This window comes from Rhynchophorus ferrugineus, unplaced genomic scaffold, assembly GCF_030347505.1.
Source record: "Rhynchophorus ferrugineus isolate W39M unplaced genomic scaffold, kcgeb_rfMv2 rfM8, whole genome shotgun sequence".
Taxonomy (NCBI): Eukaryota; Metazoa; Arthropoda; class Insecta; order Coleoptera; family Curculionidae; genus Rhynchophorus; species Rhynchophorus ferrugineus.
In genome coordinates, this window is record NW_027472587.1 from 4,444,115 (window position 1) to 4,464,627 (window position 20,513).

Consider the following 20,513-nt stretch of genomic DNA (forward strand, 5'->3'; position numbering starts at 1 on the left):
ATCAAATGCATGATGTGTTTTTTTTTGTAAAAATATCGTCTTCTGATTTTTTTCTGATTTACAAAACAATTAGCTTGGGAAATACCAACAGGAATAAGATAATTACTTATTTAGTCATCTTATATCGTTATCTTAGACCATAATCTATCAACATATGATATCAAGTGTGTGATTGTTGGCTGAGAACGTGGAACCATCATCAATTACGATCGCCTACCTTATAATCAGACGCGTCAGAATTTCTTAGCGCATCAAGTCACCGGCCAATTTTTTCCGGTAGGGTTGGCAACCAAGGTCGCGCTTAATGAAAAACGTGTCGGAGGCGCGAAAAAATAATGGCTAACTGTAGATAATTTTTGTCGACTGGTTCGCGAAACAATGCGAAATAAAATGGCCAGAACAAATTTCCGGCCAAACAAGACGATCGAAATGACTAGCAAAAATCGATTTATTGTTTCGTGATGCTAGAAAAATACTTGACCTGTTATCGAACTTTTATCGAGGAATAAAAAAAACTTCGAAAAGAATTCATTATTTTTTATTACAATATAAGCAATAACTAACAATACAGTCTCGTTTTAGATAATATTTAATTAATTTTTGAATATTGTTGTCTGGAAATTAGTGTCAACTGTCAACTTTGACATTTCATACATTCTCTTCTTTTTTTAATTATTGGTATATGGCCATGGAGTAAGTAACTCTATGTATGGTATATAATCTTAATTTAATATTTTATTTAATCTTGTTCTAATAATTTTATTATGATATTATAGTTATTCTTTAATAACTTTTAAACTCAAAAGTCTATACGATTCTAATTCTTGAAACGCCTGATACGCGGCTTCTCGCTGCCAGTTCTTGCAAATTATACGTATATTTAAAGGAAATAATATAAATAGAATAAATGATCTTGAATTGATTATAAATAAACTAATTAGACTACAAATTCCTAGTAAACATTATTTGTAAACACAATTTTCATACACAATTTTCAAATGTAATCTTTTTTATAATAATCTTCATGTAATTAGATTTATTATAATATAAAAGATAATATTATTTATTAATCAATATATAAACATTACAATAACAAACCAAAGTGATTACACCATCCATGGGGTGATGATATAGGCGCTCATTTTCTATGTGGTGCATACATCTAGTCCATAAGTATCAACATATCTATATATATATATATATATATATATATATATATATATATATATATATATATATATATATATATATATATATATATATATATATATAAAGTATCCTTTTACCAACTATGGGTTTATCTGGACTGGACCTACAGTATAACGTGGGCTCCGAACCACGGTCCTCAGCATTAAGCCTACCGACTAGCGAGTGACCAACTTTGGAAATCATCCCAGAAGACATCCGGTCTTACCCAGCCTAGTTATTGGCATGACTGGGATCATTTTCATTGTCGGATTTTACACCCTTGCCTAGAACATTCACAAATTTGAAACAATCACAAACACGCGGCTATCGCAACAGTAGGAAAACTGTCCCATCGCCTTTACCACTGCGCCACCAAGCCGGTTCAACATGTCTTTATAATCACACAATAATATATGTATACCATTATACATACTTCAAAATTAATATCTTAATGGAAAGCGTTGTCCAATCTCTCACCTCTTATATTGTTCAACAAACAAAATTTAATCCTATTCCTGTTCTTTTAGTGGGAAAAAATATTTTAATTTTGTTCTTCGCTGGATTTTTTAATAACCTCTCACCCTATGATAAATTATTATAAATTTCTAATCGAGAAGAAGTGAATTCGAATTTAGAACTGATAATATTTTCATCAAAATACGAACACGTAATCTTAAAAGACACCTAGTCATATTTATCTCAACTTTTACTTTCGTAGGGTTAATTATGCCTAAAATTATAACACATGTGGTATACAGTTGAATACACTTTGCAAAATTAAATTAAAAATTGAATAGATATGTACCTGGATGGAATTTATTCATATTTTTCTTCACGTTAGAACTGCTACAGAAGCTTTTTTGGCAATATTCACATATCAATTATTTATCTATTGCGCCTACTCATTATAATCAATATATAAACGTTGCACCAAATAAACTATAAACAGATATAAACAATCCAAAGCTACTAAAGCTCTTACTCTCTCTCCAGTCCCAGGGCTAAAACAATAATGATTATCGTAGTTCAATGCTTCAAGCTTGTAAATGGCAACGTTGTAAAATCTGGCGAAAACCCCTGAAGTGTACCGAATGCCGGTGGGGGTCACCTAGGAGTAGACTTTATACAAAACTATAATCCTTCCAATAAAACAGCCAATGCAAGTCATAAAAGACGTCAAATATACTGACAAATAAATTTTTTTAATGTGAAATTCGTTTTAGACTCGGAGCGGATTTTTTTCCTTCTCATTCTCTCTGGTTAAAAACAGACAAAGTGCGGCCTGATGCATCGGAACATGCAACCGAATCAGTTTGTAAAATTTGATTTGTGTTGGTACTAACCGACACTGTTGTCAAATGTCTACAAAATTCATTAAAACAGTAGTGATCATAATTAAAGTACGTCATAAATTTTGATGACCTTATAAAATATCAACTTTGGCATTTCAAACATACCCTTACCTTTTTTCAGTTAATAATAAAAATTTTTAATAATTTTGTCCCGATTTTGTTTTAATTGTTAAAAAACACGCTAAAAATTAGATCGAGTGTATCGGAAAAAGCCAACAGTTAAAGAATAAGAAAGTATACAGTTAGCGATAACTGTTATTTGTAAAACTAAAATAAATATAAATGGAAAAACAACAACCTCCTTTATGACTAATTTAACTACACATTACTTTTTATATATTTTTAACAGAAAGTACATTTGTCATGCAAAGTTTTTTAAAATACATAGATTTTTGAACCCAAATATTTTTACTACATCGCAACAGAAGTTCTCTATTATCCACATTATACCGTAAAAAATAATTTCCTTATTATAAACTAATTTTATCGTCTAAAACAATTTATAAACTGACAGTTCGAGACCAACTTCACTCGGTAATTACCCCATTGTATTTCGAACATTAATTTCAAAGGTTTTAAAAATGAGTAAAGCGTTGGATAATAACACACACAATAATACTTACATAATTTATGAGTTAATATTAATCTGCGTATGGAAATCGTGAATGGCCATGTATAATTTTGTTTCGCTCGGAATCGAAGATGTAGAAATGGTTGTATACAAAAGTCAAAAGAACCGGGCTATTGTTTTATTATTGATCGCTGTGGTTCAGATTCATTTGTGTTAGTTTTAAACTAAAAAAACACTTTTACTGAATAAATTGTTTAGAAATAGTTGATAGTTTTATATACAGTATCGTTTTTTAATTGAGAAAATTTCAAATAGAATATAAGGTTGCGGAAAAAACAATTCCACAACTTTGGATTTTACTGGTCATAATTCCATTTGACGCATGTTTTGTTCTGAAATGAAGGATTCAAGTTATTCAAGGATTTCCTAGTTATTGGTTTAACACATACATTCTGTTCATATAAGTGTGTTCTGATATATATAACCGAAATTGGAATTGACAACTTTACATTTTACTGTCAAAAGCAGACGATAACCTATTTTTACTACCGGTTAACACATGGACTGAAAAGTAACAGGGCGTAATAAATGGCATTCATTTTTCTTCAAAATTGGTTTTACTAATCAACGTAATTTCCATCAAGAGCAACACAATCATTCCAGCGCCGCTCTAGCTTTTCAATACCACTTTTGCAGAACGATTTATCTTTTGCCTCAAAATAGGCCTGTCACCAGTTGCTGTCCACTCAGGTGACAATCGTTTTGATTCCGGAGTGAAGTGATGGATCCATATTTCATCTATTGTCACATATCGTCGCAAAAATTTCGGTTTGTTACGTTTAAACATGGCCAAACACAACAGTTTTGGTCAACAGTGAGCAAACGCGGCACCCATTTTGAACATAGCTTTCTCATAGTCAAATGCTGATTCAATTTAAATCAATTCAATCACTCCTTTGATAACTTTACGATACTAGCTGACTCACGAAATTTCAGTTTTCGATAATTCAAAACGAGTTTGTAATTTTTTTTATGTTTTCTGGTGTTCAGCAAACCAACTTTTTATTGTTGATTTTGGTGAGAGCCTTTTGAACGCTTTTCTAGCCATTGCTTCACTTGAACGTTATTTTTACATCAAGAAGAAATATAAAATTAAAACATGAAATTCAAATCTACACCATTGTTTTGAATATAGCAAAAGTAGTGTCACTCTCAGTCATTTTCATAATAACTCACGAAGTTACGAGTAGAATATCATGAAATTTTAACAGCTTTCTTTTGAAGGGTACTATTAACTGAGAAAGTGGTGAATGCAATAAAAGTAGCGCCATCTATGTGTTAGGTCTAGGACTTTTCAGGCCATGTGTTGTCTTCTGATTAGTTTACAATTAGATATATATTTGTGTGTTAAAAGTGTTAAAATCAATGGTTTTGATAATACTCATAAAAACAGTTATCTCAAATAACAGTTATCAATTAAAAGTCAGCTCAAAGTCTCAAAAAATATTTAGACAGTTTAGCAGTTGGTGAATCAACTATCTCCAAAGATCTACAAGAAGGTCCTTTTCCCTTCCTTACCACACAAATGGACTGAAAATGTCATTTCAAACCGTTTTATTATTTAATTACTTACTTTAATTAACTATGATAATCCCAAGCGCAAAATGTCATGGGTTAGCCCAAGAGAGCCATCCACATCGGCAATGAAGCGGAATATTCATGGCCATAAAGTCTTGCTGTAGATATGGTGGAATCAGCAAGATGTAGCTCATAATACGAATGGATCGCTGCCAAACTGGCATAGAAATTGACGGAAAATATTTTAATTAATGTATGTTGTACCCATTTTTCTCAATAAACGCTTTTTTAAAATCAAAAATTCATCAGAGTAAATACAAGCACGTAATAGAAGAGAGGTTGTTTTCCTATGTATTCCAGGTTCTTATAGAGTCTCATTCACTCTCACTATACACGGTTTTTGAAATTAAGCCTACCAAGTGTGAACAAAAAATCCATTCACACGCTATCAAAATGTTAACAGATTAACAATATTATTTAGAAAAATTCATATTGGTTTTTCCACTTGCATCTTTATAAATTAATTACCATATATTTTTCTGGGACCTCGATATGATCAAGAAATCTTAAGACACTTGAACTATCCGGTTAAATTCATGATTTCGATTTCAAAACGCATTTTCTCAGTTTACTTTTGACTTTACTGGCTCGATTTTATAACTTATTTATTTTAGTTGATTGCCTATCTCAATATAATTTTCTTTTCCGGGTTTTAGTGCCTATTAAAATAATAAGCTGCATTATTTAGTCGCAGAACTAGTATTACTATAGTCGTACAAGTTAATTAAAGAAGGCAAAGATAAAATGCAATTGACCGTGAAATTAGATAGAATCTTTGCAATTTTTCTGTTTATGAGCACTGATCTTCTGATATAAATAGATGCTGTCATTATTAATCCCCATTTACCAAGATTATATGGAACTTGCTTTTATTGTTAATTGACATACATAGTATAATAGAATAAAATTATAGTTGAATTTACTGATTCACTTTTCATTCAGTCACCTTTCAAACCCTTTATAGTATAGCTTTAATAGATATGTACTACTAGATATATGCGACTTATATATACAGCCATCTATTAAAAAACCGAAATTTTCTTTCCACAACGTTACATATAGAAAAATGATCATTTATAAGATTTTCCTAATTGTTATATCCAAATGAATTCAACATTAACTTATACATGTCTTTCTCATGTTTCTGTACTCTTACACATCCTAAACTAGCTGATAATAACAAATTATTACCGTTTTACAATTTTGTAGCAGATCCTTAAAGAAAGTTTATTAATTTTTAGTTATAATGTATTTTCACTACATAGTCGACTTTTCTGTCCCTATATCCCTATGTGCGCTTAAATCTTTAAAACTACGCAACGGATTTTGATGCGGTTTTTTTCAATAGATAGAGTGATTCAAGAGGAAGGTTTATATGTATAATACATGCATAATATACTAAGGCAACATTGCTAATTTTAGAGGTTTCTAACGTGATGTCGTAAATTAACCTATTTTTTTAGGCTTATTTAGCAATTAGCAAAAACGCTGCCTAACCCTACGAGTTAGATCAAATTAATGTACTACAGTATTGTACACCATAAAAAGGTCTACAAAAAAGTCCGCGATGGTATATGTTTATCTTTTAGGGATAACCCACATTAACCATTTTTATTGTTTACTTTTTACGTGAGAAAATGGCTTATTTACGAAGCTATTTTAAGCAATACGGCATTAATCCTTATCGAATTAAGTACCTTAAATACAGTGTGCAATTAATATAGATCAATATGGTTCCTTACAGCATGTAAATTAAACAAATATTTTCGGAGATATTACAAATTTAAAATTTGCGTTTAAAAATGTGTAATGTAATAAAAATTGTATGAATTTAGATATTCCAAAGATAGCAGGAAATCTTCATAGTAAGTATAGGGGAAGAGGAATTGTTTTACTCCAAATTTAATGCGTGCAGGCCAAGGGCAGTAATGAATGAACCAAAAATACTGGATCGATTTTAATCATGTTTTCATTGAGTGACATAGGCATATATATTTTATGCCCGTGCAAAGTCGGAGCGGGCCGCTATGTTTTTATATACAACGTTCATATTTTTTCTGTAGTGTATTTAATTTAGTATCAGCATTGCACCCGTGCGAAGCCGGGGCGGGTCGCTAGTTTTGAAATAAATTCAACACTGAATTAAAAATCATATAAGATATAATTTTAAACATATTGATCATTAACAGCCTCTACTTACTTAAAAACCACAATCCTTTGAATCATTTTAACTAGAGTTGGAAACTATCGACTGAAAATAGTCGAAACAGTCGATAGCCGCAAAACAGCTAAAGTAGTCGATAGTCGAAAGAAACGGGAAGGTTGTTTCTCCATGGTTGGGGTTGTGATAATATTTCGACTGTGGCAGATTTGTAAGCACACTGAATATCACGAGTTAGGTTGAGTACGGCTTCCTCGAGCTGTTCTGGGGTGTTAATTTTCGGAATTGGATCGGATTCCAGGAGAAGAGATTGATAGTTTTCCAGTCGGTCTTATTCCTTAATCTTGTGAGTGGGACTTGAGTGGTGGCGCTTGAGTTTCCGAGTTTGAGAAAGACCGAACGATGATCAGAGATTAGTTCGTCAAGGACTCAAACTTTGGAAGGACGATTTACGTTTTGAAGAATAAAGAAATCAAGGACTCTTGCTGCGCCTTGAGAGGCTGTACTGGGGTGATGGGTGGGTTCATCTGGCAGGGCAAGACAGTAGCCCAGATCTACACTTAGAGCTACGATGGCGTTACCTCAGATGGGGTGGTGGGCGTTGAAATCGCCACCTATTATTTTTGGAAATTTTCCTTTGACGAGTGATCGGTATTCGGCATAGTTGAATGCAGAATATTTCCTATACAGAGATGTAATCTCGAAGGGACGTTCTTGGATATCGATTTAATTGAGGTTGTTTCGAAGTTGTTTGCTGATAATGAGGGTAGGAGCTCGTGTTTGGCTCCTTTTCTGATGAGAATGGCAGTTGAACCGCCTCGACCCGGGGTTCTATCGTTTCTGTAGACAAAAAACTGTTCGAAAGAGAGACGATGCGAAGGTTTCAGGAAAGTTTACTGGATGAGAGCGATGTCGACGTCATAGAATATCATGACGTCTTCCGATTCTGCTTGATATCCGCGTAAGATGTTTGCATTCCATGTTATTAATATAAGAGATTTTGGAATAGCCATTTCGAAGATTTAAAAGGCTACTGGAAGCTAAAGAAACAGCTAAATATTGCCGCTTAGGCGACATTTGGGAAAAGAGCATCAAGTTTGTGAGCCAAGGCGATCACTTGCAAGAAAGCCTGAGGGTCAGTAAACGCCTGCATTGGAAATTTAACAGTATTGGGATAACAGTATTGCCAACATGCAGCAAGATATACTATATTGCGAAGTGTTCACATTATTTTGTCGCCATCTATCGATTATCTTGATAATACTTGATAAAAGTCATTATATCAGATTTTCTATACTAATATATATAGAAACTATAAAAACACTTATAGTATATTGCTCTCAAAAATCAAATGATTTTGTACTATTTCATTCGTTTTTTTTTTAAATAAACAAACAATTAGATTTAAGAATAGAACAAAATCTAAAGTGTTGAGTAACAAATCAGCAGGAAAAAAACGTAACTATCGGCTCATTGAACGCACAACGATATAAATTAACCGACAATTGAATGGGGGTTTTCACCGTGACAATATGCTTGTCAACACACCCGCGATGCGTTAAAATACTTCTACCAGAAAAAAGCGACCCATCACACAACATCGAAAACATATCCTTGAATGGGTGCACATATAACCTACCTAATGCGTTTGCTTACTTCCAGTAGCACCGAAGCCATTCTCTCTGGTACCATCTTTACACGAAAAAAAAACGAGAACCATTGTTACGGTCAGCGATTACGTAAATCCTTTTTGTTGGCGATTTTTTCCTTCAAATCGAAAACCGAGCAAAATAGAAGAAGACACGTATCGGGCTCCATAAAAGCAACGTGTTAACCCTCTAAGCGTCAATTTTGACCGGCTCTGAGCTTGAAGTAAACAGAAAAAAGGCCGATTTGTTAAATTACGTAAATATCTTCCACTATTGTATGGTAATAAGCGGCCTGTGAATCCTTGTCATTTCCATTACACAGTACAGACAAATTAAGATGGATCTGTAGTTGTTTGTTCGTTAGAAACATTTTCTTTTGATGCGTTTTCGGTAATAACTGACGTATTTTTGGGAAATGTATGTTAGTCGCGTTCAATAGTAGAAGACAACATTTCATTATGAAGCTATTGAAAGAGCTCAGTGCTGTGATAGTTAGTGTTTCCATAATCTTGTTTATCGCACAGTTCCTTCTTGCCGAAGGATCTATCATTATAGTTGAGGACGCCAAAGGTAAATGAGTTAAAAATATATTTAAAATTTTATATTTTCATTGACATATAAGTGTATGGTTTCTTGTTAATCCAATTTTGTTATTTTACCGCGATAAATTACAATTTTTATACTAAATTTTAATCATATCAATATTAATGAATGAAACTAAAATTGTATTAGCTAATCTGTTTTTCTTTTGTTATCCTATCAATATTTTCATTATATTTATATTATTGTAGTTATATTTGTATTAAATATTATTAGTAAAAGTATTATAAATTACTTTACTTAATATATTCATAGATTTAATTTAATTATTATCCTCAGTTTTTTTTGTATATCGAATTTTTCAATATCAAAAATGTGTTCTAAAGATACTACATCTTATTGGCCCAAATTTCGAGGAACTAATATCAATGTAATTTGCAATCATGAAAACTAATACTACTATATGTTTGATGATCCGTCTAACCTATAATTTGTCTTTGTGATACTTAAATCTAGATATATAACAAAGAGGACCCATCACACATCTCAGTCTCTGGTGAAATAATGTTAATACATGTCACTGCTGTATTTTTATTAAATGCACCTCACTACACAACACTACAAAAGATCAGATGGTTGATTCTTTTGAGTCTGTGTCCTGTTCTAATGGTATCCAAAAGCCGTAATACTTCAATATTTTCTTGAGAATGGACTCTTTCCTCATGCCCCCTTACAATTCTCTTGATTTCTTGACTGACTGTGTCATATAGTAATTGGGTGCGCCCACAATACCTCTCAGGACTTTGTTCTGATTTTTTTTTATTTTATTTATGTTACTCCTTGCAGAACATCCCCATTGAACTCCTTATGTCCATATAGGTTTCAGTATTTGCTTATATAATAACAATTTATTATGTACTAATAATTGTGATTTTCTTCCAATTAGCCAGTACATTTTCCTATATTGCAATTCCAGTTCTTCTCTTTTCTTTTTTATGTGTTCCTTCCAGCGAAGTTTTGCATCACGATTCACTCCGAGATATTTAGCGCTGTTGCTAAATAGAATGATAGAGTTATTTATTGTTATTGGTGCTTGTACGGTCTGTTTATAGGTGAACTCCACATGTACAGATAATGTACATGTGGAGTTCACCTAGTAATGTACGATTTTAGTAGTGTTGTTGTTTTGGTAGCATTTTCTGTAGTTTATGAACAAAGCCTTCATGCCAAACCTTATCTTGTGCTTTGCTTGAAGGCTTGTGCTACATCTAAGAATATAGCTGAGCATCCTTTTTTACTTTCGTAGGCTTTTTCAGTAACATCTGTTATTCTGTGTACCTGGTCAATGGCTGAATGCTCGTTAAGAAACTCAAACCGGTATGTTGGTATTAGGTTTTTTCTCTCTATGGTATCATAATAGATAATTAAATATAATAATCATAAATAGTTTTATTTTTTGTAATAGATGAATTTGTATTAATTATTATGCATTGAGGTGTTACAAATTACTATTTTTATATATTTATATATATCAATGATTATTTCATCATATTTTATGATTCTGAATATCCAACTTTTTAAACCAACACTTTCTTTTAAAGAGACTATATTTTACAAACGTGACAATTATTAAGTCTTATACTAGAATGCATTTTTTTAATTTAACATATTATATTATACACGCTTAGTACAATCTGTTTTGTAAATTGATTTATTACTGTTGTTCTGTTGTACTTCCATCAATAAACAAGCAAGTGCAGAATATATATTAGTATGTATTTTCCAAATAAAAATTAAATTAGACTATTTAAGCTAAAGTTAAGAGTAACACTTATGCACTATTGAAGTTCATGGGAGTCTGGTTACCTTCAAACTTCTGATTTCCTATGTGTTGGCCAGTAGCTGTATTGCTTCCACTTTGCTGTGATGTAGTAACCTTATTTCGTTTTTAAAAATGAAAATCGTGAAATTTTGGGGAAGTTGGTAGATTAATTTAATTTCAAGATCATCGTGTAGTTCTTCGGTGATTACGTAGTTAAAAGCATTGACAATTAATCGAAGAACTTTGTTTTGGCAACGTTGGATTACTAGTTGGTTTGATCAATTAGTGTTTATTACTGACTGACCTTTCAACTTTGTTCAAGTGGGAAATATCTTATGACTAACCAGTACTGTTGTTTAAATTTCAGATGATCAGATAAACTTTTTGTCTTACAATTTAATCTACAATCGTAATGGATGGCGAAGTATTTCACAAATTCTGCTTGAGAAATTAAATATCTTCCAAATAAGTAAGATACTCTAGTCCCTTTCTGGCTCTTGCTGATTGCCACTTAGATTTTCTTGTAGCTCTTTGCAGAAATATATCTCTTATACCCCAAGTATTGTTCCTTTTATTGTAGGGATACTGTAACCTAGACACAACTTTGCAGAAGTCCAGCCGAAATAGGTTTAAATATTGAGAATATACCTTCATTTGATACTATAAATTTTCTTTCGAAAATATATGACCACAGCAATTGACAAAAGTTGCTCGTCATCAATTTGCTCATCTTGCCGAAAAAGCTATTAAGCGTGATGTTTTTTAATTGAATTTTTCGTTATTAAGTAGTTTTTCTTTTTGTGTTTTAAATATTGTCAATACAAATGCTATAAATTATTATTTTCATATAATGTGTTTATAGATGATTTCCAATTATTTCTAAGTATATAATGATTCCGCATATCAAGCTTTTATAACAAAACCTTTTCTAAAAAACAAACTTTCGTAGTTTAATTTTAACTCAACGTGTAAGCAGCAAACCCGATATTAAAATCTGATTAATGACACTATTTTTTATTGTTTTTCTCCTTCCTTTCGGTGTGAATATCTTCAAGATATCCGCCGATGTTAATGAACGAGATAACATTCGCTTGCCTTATTGGAATTCATTAAGCCTTCGTGAACGTAATGACCGTAAGGTCACGAAAATTGATAGCAATCATACCTTTATTGTCTGAATTGCCAACCAAAATTATTTATAAATGAGTAACGCAACTGTATTGTTTATTATGCTCACTTGAACTTAATTGAATCATTTCCACAATTAATAGAGAATAATAGAAGGAAAATCGCATGCGAGATTCTTAGTGTATAGTATTTGTTTTATTGAAATGCAAAAAAAATAATTGTTTCATTTAAATAATTATGCTAATGTAAAATAGAGGGATTTATATTTTAAATATAAATTTAACTGTTTTTCTGTATAAAAATTTATATTATTCTAGTCTAATCAAGAAATGTTTTAAAGCTTAGTCCTTTCGGAATAGGCCTTTAAGAGGATTTTTCAAAATTTAAGTTATTTTTCCGAAATAAAAGGTATTTTACTGACGCGGCATCTAAAGCTGAAGAGGCGTTTTTCTGGGAACTACTTAGGGGCTAATATCTCAAGTTTTACTGAATCTATTTACTTAATAATTGGTGTTAGCCTTCTTGTATTATTCTATCGTATCGAAGTAAAACAAAGACAAACAAAATTTTAGTCGCTAAATTATGGCTGTTCGAATAAACGATAAATCTTTAAACAATTTTTTTATAAATAGTTATATAACTTTGTTACAGTTTTACTTTCATTGGATAGAAAAAAGTATAGAGAGAAGTCAAAAACCACTTTATTTCTGAAAATAAATTTAAATTTTGAAAAATCCTCTTCTTATATTCTTAAAAGATCAAATTTTGAAGATATTAAAAAAAACAATTTATTCAAATTTATAGACTAGAATGCCCTTTTAATATAAATGAACAACAAAACAAGGCAACACTGATGATAACTGAAACAAAACAATTATAGGATGATCTGAATTCGATGATCAATTGTTTATTCTATTTTCAGCATGTTTTCGACGTACTTTAGCTGGTAAAAGAACAGTAAGAAGCTTGGTGAGAAAATTGCTGTTTTGTGAAACGGTAGAACAGTGCCAGTGGGAATGTGGTGATGAACACAGGTTTACCTGCGAAGGATTTAACTACAGGTAATTAGCTATTATATAACAAGGGCAATGGCCTCGATCAATATGGCATTTCTGTGATGTACGACATTGAATTTTGTGTTTAAAGAGCTACCTTTTCTACACTAAAATAGGAATAATCTGAAAATTTTAAGTTGCAACACTCATTTTAATAATAAAGTTTTATCATTTGTACTCAACTGTGTAACTTGTTATACTAAATTTAACCATTTTTCCAAATTTAAAAATAGGGGGTAATCGCCGTGTGCTAAATCCAGTAAATATATATATATATATATATATATATATATATATATATATATATATATATATATATATATATATATATATATATATAATATAGATATAGATGTTATCTTTATAGCAAAGCTTTCATCATCGTACACTTCTGAGCTTTTTTGGAGAAACAAACAAAATAATTTTTACAAAACTACCTCAATCGCATTGGTTATTAAGAGAATAATTTGGTTTAATCCTATTCTAAAAGTTCATGATGAACACTACCTTCAACAACAATTTTTTTTACCCATTAAACATTTTATTATATATACAATATATATGTATAACAAACTAAACAAATATATCAATAGCGAAAATTATTTTTTAGTTAGAAGAAAAATAATCTGCAATTTCAGTCTGTCTTAATTGGTCTTTAACAGTGTCTTCCAATGCTTGCATCCGTAATCTACTGGGAACTAAAATATTTGAGTATGATGCTTCTTTTTTTTTTCAAGAAGGTTTAAAGCTTGTTTAAAAACTTGTATAGCTTGCACGTCAGCCAATACATTTCTAACTTTAATGAGAATCCTATCCATCAGTGAGTCCATATCTTCTTGGAACATTCTTTTCTCGGTATTTTAAAAACTACTTGTTTACCTTCGTTACACCATTTTATTTCTCAACTATGCGACTGCCGCACCTTTATTTATGATTTTCGCATTGCTACCTAATTTTAAACACCTTCTCTTATAGGACGTAAATGACATAGTCGCAAAAATGCTGAATGTGTGCAATGTACTAGCTTATATTCAAAAATAAAATCTACTTAAATTCCCACACCACTGAACTAGCGTGTCTCGACATTTTTATTCTAGTTTGCTGAATTCCTAAAAGAGATCGGAGATTCTCATACTAGTACATCGTTGACATCATACAGAGTAAAGATTGTTTACGCTGCCGCGCGTTCCATCTGGTCCTATGGTATGAGCTATGTGTTTACATTAACACAATATTTTCATTATTGAGCGTTCACGTTATCGAAAATCTTAGGTATTAGGAAAACCCTAAACAACTTTTTCGACAAACTAATATATGATTTTTAAAAACAAACATTACAGTTATTGAAAAGGCAATTTGTATTATCAGAATTACATTATACAAGAATAAAAATATGGTTACTGTTAGTATATCATCAAGATATAATTCAGTGAAACGCATTACCTTTCGAATAAAAATCGAACACACGAAATAGCTATCTCATATCAGGTTGTTATGGACATAATGATATGTTAATGAGTTGCCCGAAGAATGAAACAATGTCAGTTTACAATGACAAAAGTGTGCCAAGGTCCTAAACTGCATTTATTCTAACGCAATGCGTGCATTCGATTTTTTTATTTATAAATGTAGCAATTGCAAATGTTTGAAGGTTGGATCCTAGCGGAAGAGGAAAAGGCGAATGCGAACTGTTGGATCTCCCGTTATCGAAGATCGATATCGCTAGGGAAGTGATTAGCGATCCGGATTATGATTATTATACCAGGGACAGGAATGCTGTTCAAGTAAATTGTAGACAGAGACCGAGCAATAGCTTCCTACCAAGTTACGGGGACCGAAGATACGGATACTATGATGATAGAAGGGTCGATAGGCCTGATCCATATGGTAATAGCGAATATTTAGTAATACAACGACCCTACTGCTGATTTTCGTTACAGACAGGAGACCAACGGAGATAGCGCGACCTCTTCGGCGTCCTGGGGAGACGTGGGATTACGATGAGCGCCGTCCCAGACCTCGACCGATAGATCAACGACCATCCCTTGACGATGACCGAAGATACGAGTACGGAAACCGTCGAGGAGGTAAATATCTCCCACAAAGCTATATTTGGGATGTTTTATGCCTCTGATCTCCTCCCGCTTGCACTGATTGACGTCGATCAGCACTATTCCGAAGAAATATTGTTAAAACACTGCCTCTGGTTAAAAAAACAACACCCGTTTGAACCAATTATTGTTTATTTTTTTATTGATACCAATTAAATAATGTATGAATCGAAGTAATTGTGTTTTATTTATTTTCAGACTACTCATATCATCACTCACACGAATCACACAGTAGTAGTTACCATTACAAAGAACACTCGCTAGATAGATTCGATTCAGATCGCGAGCAAGGTCGCAGACCTTATCCTGGAATCAATTACTTACCGACCTCATGGAAACCATTCCATGAGGATCATCAGCGTCCACATAATTTTGGGTCGTACAGGCCATTTAAACCCAATGATGATGGGCCTTTGGCGAATACCCCGTACTTCGAAAATAGATATCCACCCAACAGAGGTGAATATCTACCTAGCTTAGCTGGTAATGATTATGGGGGGTTGAATAGATATGGATGGGGATCCTATGGAGGCCTATATGGTAATTTCGGACATAGCCACTCGTACTACGGAAATACCCTACCACGTTATCATGGCAGTGATAGGTAATGAATATACCACTCGTTACCATATTTATAATATCTTGAGTGAATTAACTCAAATAATATTTAAATTCAACTATACATTTTATTATAAAAATATTAGTTTATTCAGAACACAACATATTACATTATTTAAAAATGTTTATTTTAAGACATACTAGGCCTATAAATTAGATTTAAAGATTTTTTTTATTTTGAAGCTTTGTTGTAATCGGTACAATGTATTTTATCCAAAGTATTGTGCATCGAAAGCCACTACATCTTTCCATCTTTCAGGCAATTTACGGATTTTATCTCGAAAGAACGATGTATCACAAGAGGGTATCCACGAATCGACACAATTTTTGGTATCTTCATGAGAAGTGATGTCGGATGATGTCGGAACAAGTAGTAATTAGAGAGCAAGATCTGGTTTTCCAAATATCTTTTCACCAGTTTTTCTACATTTGCTCGAATGTTGTCGTGCTGAAGAATAACATTACTACAATGCGATAGAAGCGATTGGGAATCATTTCTTGTGTTACTCCCAAGAATTTATCATATTCTTCTTGCTTTATACATGGATTGTCATCGAGTAATGCCTTTAAATCCTCGTCCTCAAATTTTTCCAGGCTTCCAGAACGCTCTTTGCTTTCGGTCTCAAAATTACCACTTTTAAAACGTCTAAATCAGTATTCACATGTTGAAATTGATTAATTTTGGTTGCCATGAACTTCACACAGCATTCGATGACCTTCAGCCACCTTTTTCATCACATTGAAGTAAAAAGTAAAAGTTCCTGCTCGTGATAAATTCAAATATTTTCAACGTACTGAAGGCATTTTTTGTCCACTCTTGGACGAAATGACATACTGAAAAGTAATACCTGTTAGTGAGACTTTAACATGAAGTTGGTTATTGAATGTAATTTAATACACCGTAACAGTGTTAATCTGTTACAAATCCTTTAAAATTAATTTATAAACCTGATGAATAGTGTGTATATTACCTCAAGCATACTGGATGGGCTTTACAAGAGACAAATTGTAGGTTTACTAACATCAGAAGAAATTATTACTATCCGAAGCCAGATGCTCCTAAAGATTGGGGCCTATATGGAGGATCTTATGGAACTGGAGGTCTGTCGTTAGAATATCAGGGTTATGGCAGTAAGCACAGCTATAGTTATTGGGGCTTTAACAAGTATCAGGACGATAGGTTCATACCACCACTTAGGAGGAAGGTTACCGGTTACCTACCACCACCCAATAACAGTTATTTACCATTACCTAGACCTTCTAATCACTATTTGCCAGAAAAGCCGGCACTATCCGACTTGGATAATAGTATATTACCACTGGAACCAAGACGTCCTCCAAATTTTCACACAATTAATGACGGTAAGTTCAATAGACTCAATTAAAACACCAATTAGTATTAGATGCTTGCATGTATTTTGACCAGCGATGTCTATTGGTGAAAAGTAACAAGTAGCAACGTAAAAAACCACTTAAGTGTTTACATTTAGTATTACCGAGTTGTTCAATATATACATACACTCAAAATTATATTTTTTATATTCGTTACTTTGTTACTACATTGTTTTGATTTAAACACTTTTGAAGCTTATAGTAATATTTCTCTAACATATTTCAAATGTCGGATTTGTCAATGATTTAATAGTGGTGATTTCGATATCAACGATAAAAAACAGCCTGGAGAACCAAACGTGTTTGAAGACAATTAATTACAAGACTTATTGGACTAAAACGCAGCTCTAACTCTCAAAGATAAGTTGGTTGATGCACTCTTGATGTGATAATCCACGTCGAAAGTCGCAAAAAATCATGGTACGAAAATGTTCACGATTCAGTTCCATTCTTTGCTGAGACTCAACTAAATATAAAATAAACAAATAGCGTCGGTGCGACAAAATGTTCTGAGTACGTATATCGTCAAAAATTGCGAACTTTACGATGGAACCGTCAGATGGACCCACATGACAATAGTGTTGCCAATTCCCGAAATATAAATAGTGACCCTCGTATAATAATTAATGATGATGTGAAAGAATGATCATAATACGTTGCAAGCACCTAATAAAAACCATTATTAAATTAATTTAATAACAATGTTCAATATTCAGAGTGTTCTCTTCGTTCTGCCACCGGATTCCGTCTTCACAAGCGTATAGTGAAGAAATACCTCGCCGTACCGAATATTTACGAGTGTGAACTGCTGTGCGTCAAAGAAAGGGATTTCCCATGTGCTTCCTACGCTTTCAGGTCGGTGTGAAATCTCTAAAACCAATTCGCATCTTTCGACTTAACTCTCTACAGGTATTCCATTAGCCTGAGTTCACCCACGGACAATTGTTATCTCAGCAATCGCAACTATAAAGACCTGGATTACTACATCGATATCGAACCGGATAAAGATTTCGATATTTATACCATGAACAACAGAAATAGATGTTCGGAACCGTTTGTTATATTAGAACGAGAACACAGCGGTAAGTAATGTTTTAAGAGGGTATTTCAGTCTAGAAATGAGAAAAAATCGCTTTTTTCAAATACTGAACCTTGAAAATAACCTATTTAACCTTTTAGAATATGCCTATCAGATGATTTTCCAAAATTTAAATTATTATCGGAAATATAGCTGCTTTAGTGAAGCGGCATTTCAATTTTGTTTTCTATTATTTATATCTTACATTAAATATACTTAGTCTAAATTTACAAATTAATTTATTGCTACTGTTCTGTTGTACTTGCATTAATATACAATCAAAGTGAGTACGAAGGATTAATAACAGATCAATTGAAAAGTCCCCGGCCTGACACATAGATGGCTACTAGAATTAAATCCATATGTTTTTTAGTTAGCCCCTGAAAAATCAGCCATCAAGGATTGGTTTGCTAAGTTTAGACGTGGTGAAATTGAGCACCGAAGACGGTGAACGCAGTGGACGCCAAAAGAGGTTGTTACAGACAAAAACATTTAAAAAATTCACAAAATGATTTTGAATCACTGTAAATTGAAATTTAATGAAATAGCAGACACTCTAAAAATATTAACTGAACGTGTACATCATATCATTCACGAATATTCACAAAGTGGGTGCCGCGCGAGCTCACTTTTGACCAAAAAGAACGACTAGTTGATGATTCGGAGCAGTGTTTGAAGATCAAGCATAATAAACGCGAGTTTTCGCATCGATGTGTGATAATCGATGAAACATGGCTCGATCATTTCACTCGGAAGTCTAATCGACAGTCATCCGAGTGGACTGCACGCGATGAACCCGTTACAAAGCGTGGGAAAACGCACCAGTCGGCTGGCAAGGTTATGGCGTCTGTATTTTGGCACGTTTATGGAATAATTTTCAATGACTACCTTGAAAAAGGAAGGACAATCCACAGCTACTATTACATAACGTTATTGGACCGTTTGAAGGACGAAATCGCCAAAAAACAGCCGCATTTGAAGATAAAAAAAGTACTGATTCACCAGACAATGCACCGTGTCATAAGTCAGTGAAAACGATGGCAAAAATCCATATTCTCCACCGTCTACGCTCGCTGGGAAGAAATTTTCTTCGAATGAAGAGGTAATCGCCGAAACTGGGCCTATTTTGTAGCAAAGGACAAATCACCCTTGAAGGGAATTATGTTGAATAAAAAAAACTAATTTTGCCAAAAAAATGTGTTTTACTATGGTAGGCCGGAGACCTTTCAATTGACCTGTTATACGTAAAAAACAACAACAATAATTATTTAAAGGGCCAATAAATAAAATGGGTAAGAAATGCTAACGCCACGCCAAATTTCATGATTTAAAATTTCACAGTTTCCATCTTGTTCGTGAAGAAAATCTATAATTTCAGACAATAAATCACAAAATCGTTGCAGAAATTTACATCTGTTTAGCCATCTGTCATCGGTATGTAGTAACAATTCAGTAGCAGTTAGAAGAGACGCTGTTGAGAAAACGTCCTCGATTTGAATAAACAATTTTAAATGTTATGACCATTACCACTTTAGTGTTGAGTCTCTGGCTAGCTAACACTAGTTTGAGAATTAGGTAGAGATTTCTTATAAAGGCTGGGTATTCATCTTCATGTTGATATAGGGCTTGGATTGATTCATACAAAAGTTTAAAATTTAATAAAACTCAAATAAGTTATATTAATATTTACATGAAATTAATTTTATCAGAAAGTTAACATTTTATGATCCCTAGCATAAAAGAGTCGAATTCCAAAAAAAAAAAGGCCCAATATCCATTAAAACTTTACATTTGGGACCGTATATCTGTAATATCTCAGTCATCAGTCCTCTTTGGCTTATCGTTCATACTATCGGCTTCGCATATTCCCACAACAAAATAATCTAGCGGTAAATAATATCGCTTCTCGTAAAAAAATATGCTTTCACCATTTTGAGTTGTAGGTTGCTTCGTTTGGTTGACCTCTGATTTAATTCTGGAACAACGAAATCAGGAATCATGTCTCGATAGTAGTTAGAGTGAACTCCAGGTTTCGACGGAATATCAATTACCCAGTTAAAAAATGAGGCTGAAACATTTCCCGGTGTCTTGAAAACACGCACATATAGCGGTTATTCCTAAGAGAGGAGCAAAATCATCTCCATCTGACTACAGACCCATCAGCCTTTTTAGTGCCATTTCGAAGCTTGCCGAGTGGGCAATACTCTACG

General features: G+C 32.9%; 1 protein-coding gene across 1 annotated transcript in view; it reads left to right on the top strand.

The window, feature by feature from the left end:
• LOC143200541 (uncharacterized) overlaps positions 1-20,513 on the top strand; it is a 52,305-nt gene that overhangs the window by 24,440 nt on the left and 7,352 nt on the right. The window contains exons 8-14 of the mRNA XM_076410978.1: positions 12,972-13,110; positions 14,756-14,991; positions 15,045-15,191; positions 15,414-15,819; positions 16,846-17,195; positions 17,942-18,080; positions 18,135-18,307. Of these exons, the coding sequence (XP_076267093.1) occupies positions 12,972-13,110; positions 14,756-14,991; positions 15,045-15,191; positions 15,414-15,819; positions 16,846-17,195; positions 17,942-18,080; positions 18,135-18,307 (1,590 nt within the window). The remainder of the gene's footprint in view (positions 1-12,971; positions 13,111-14,755; positions 14,992-15,044; positions 15,192-15,413; positions 15,820-16,845; positions 17,196-17,941; positions 18,081-18,134; positions 18,308-20,513) is intronic.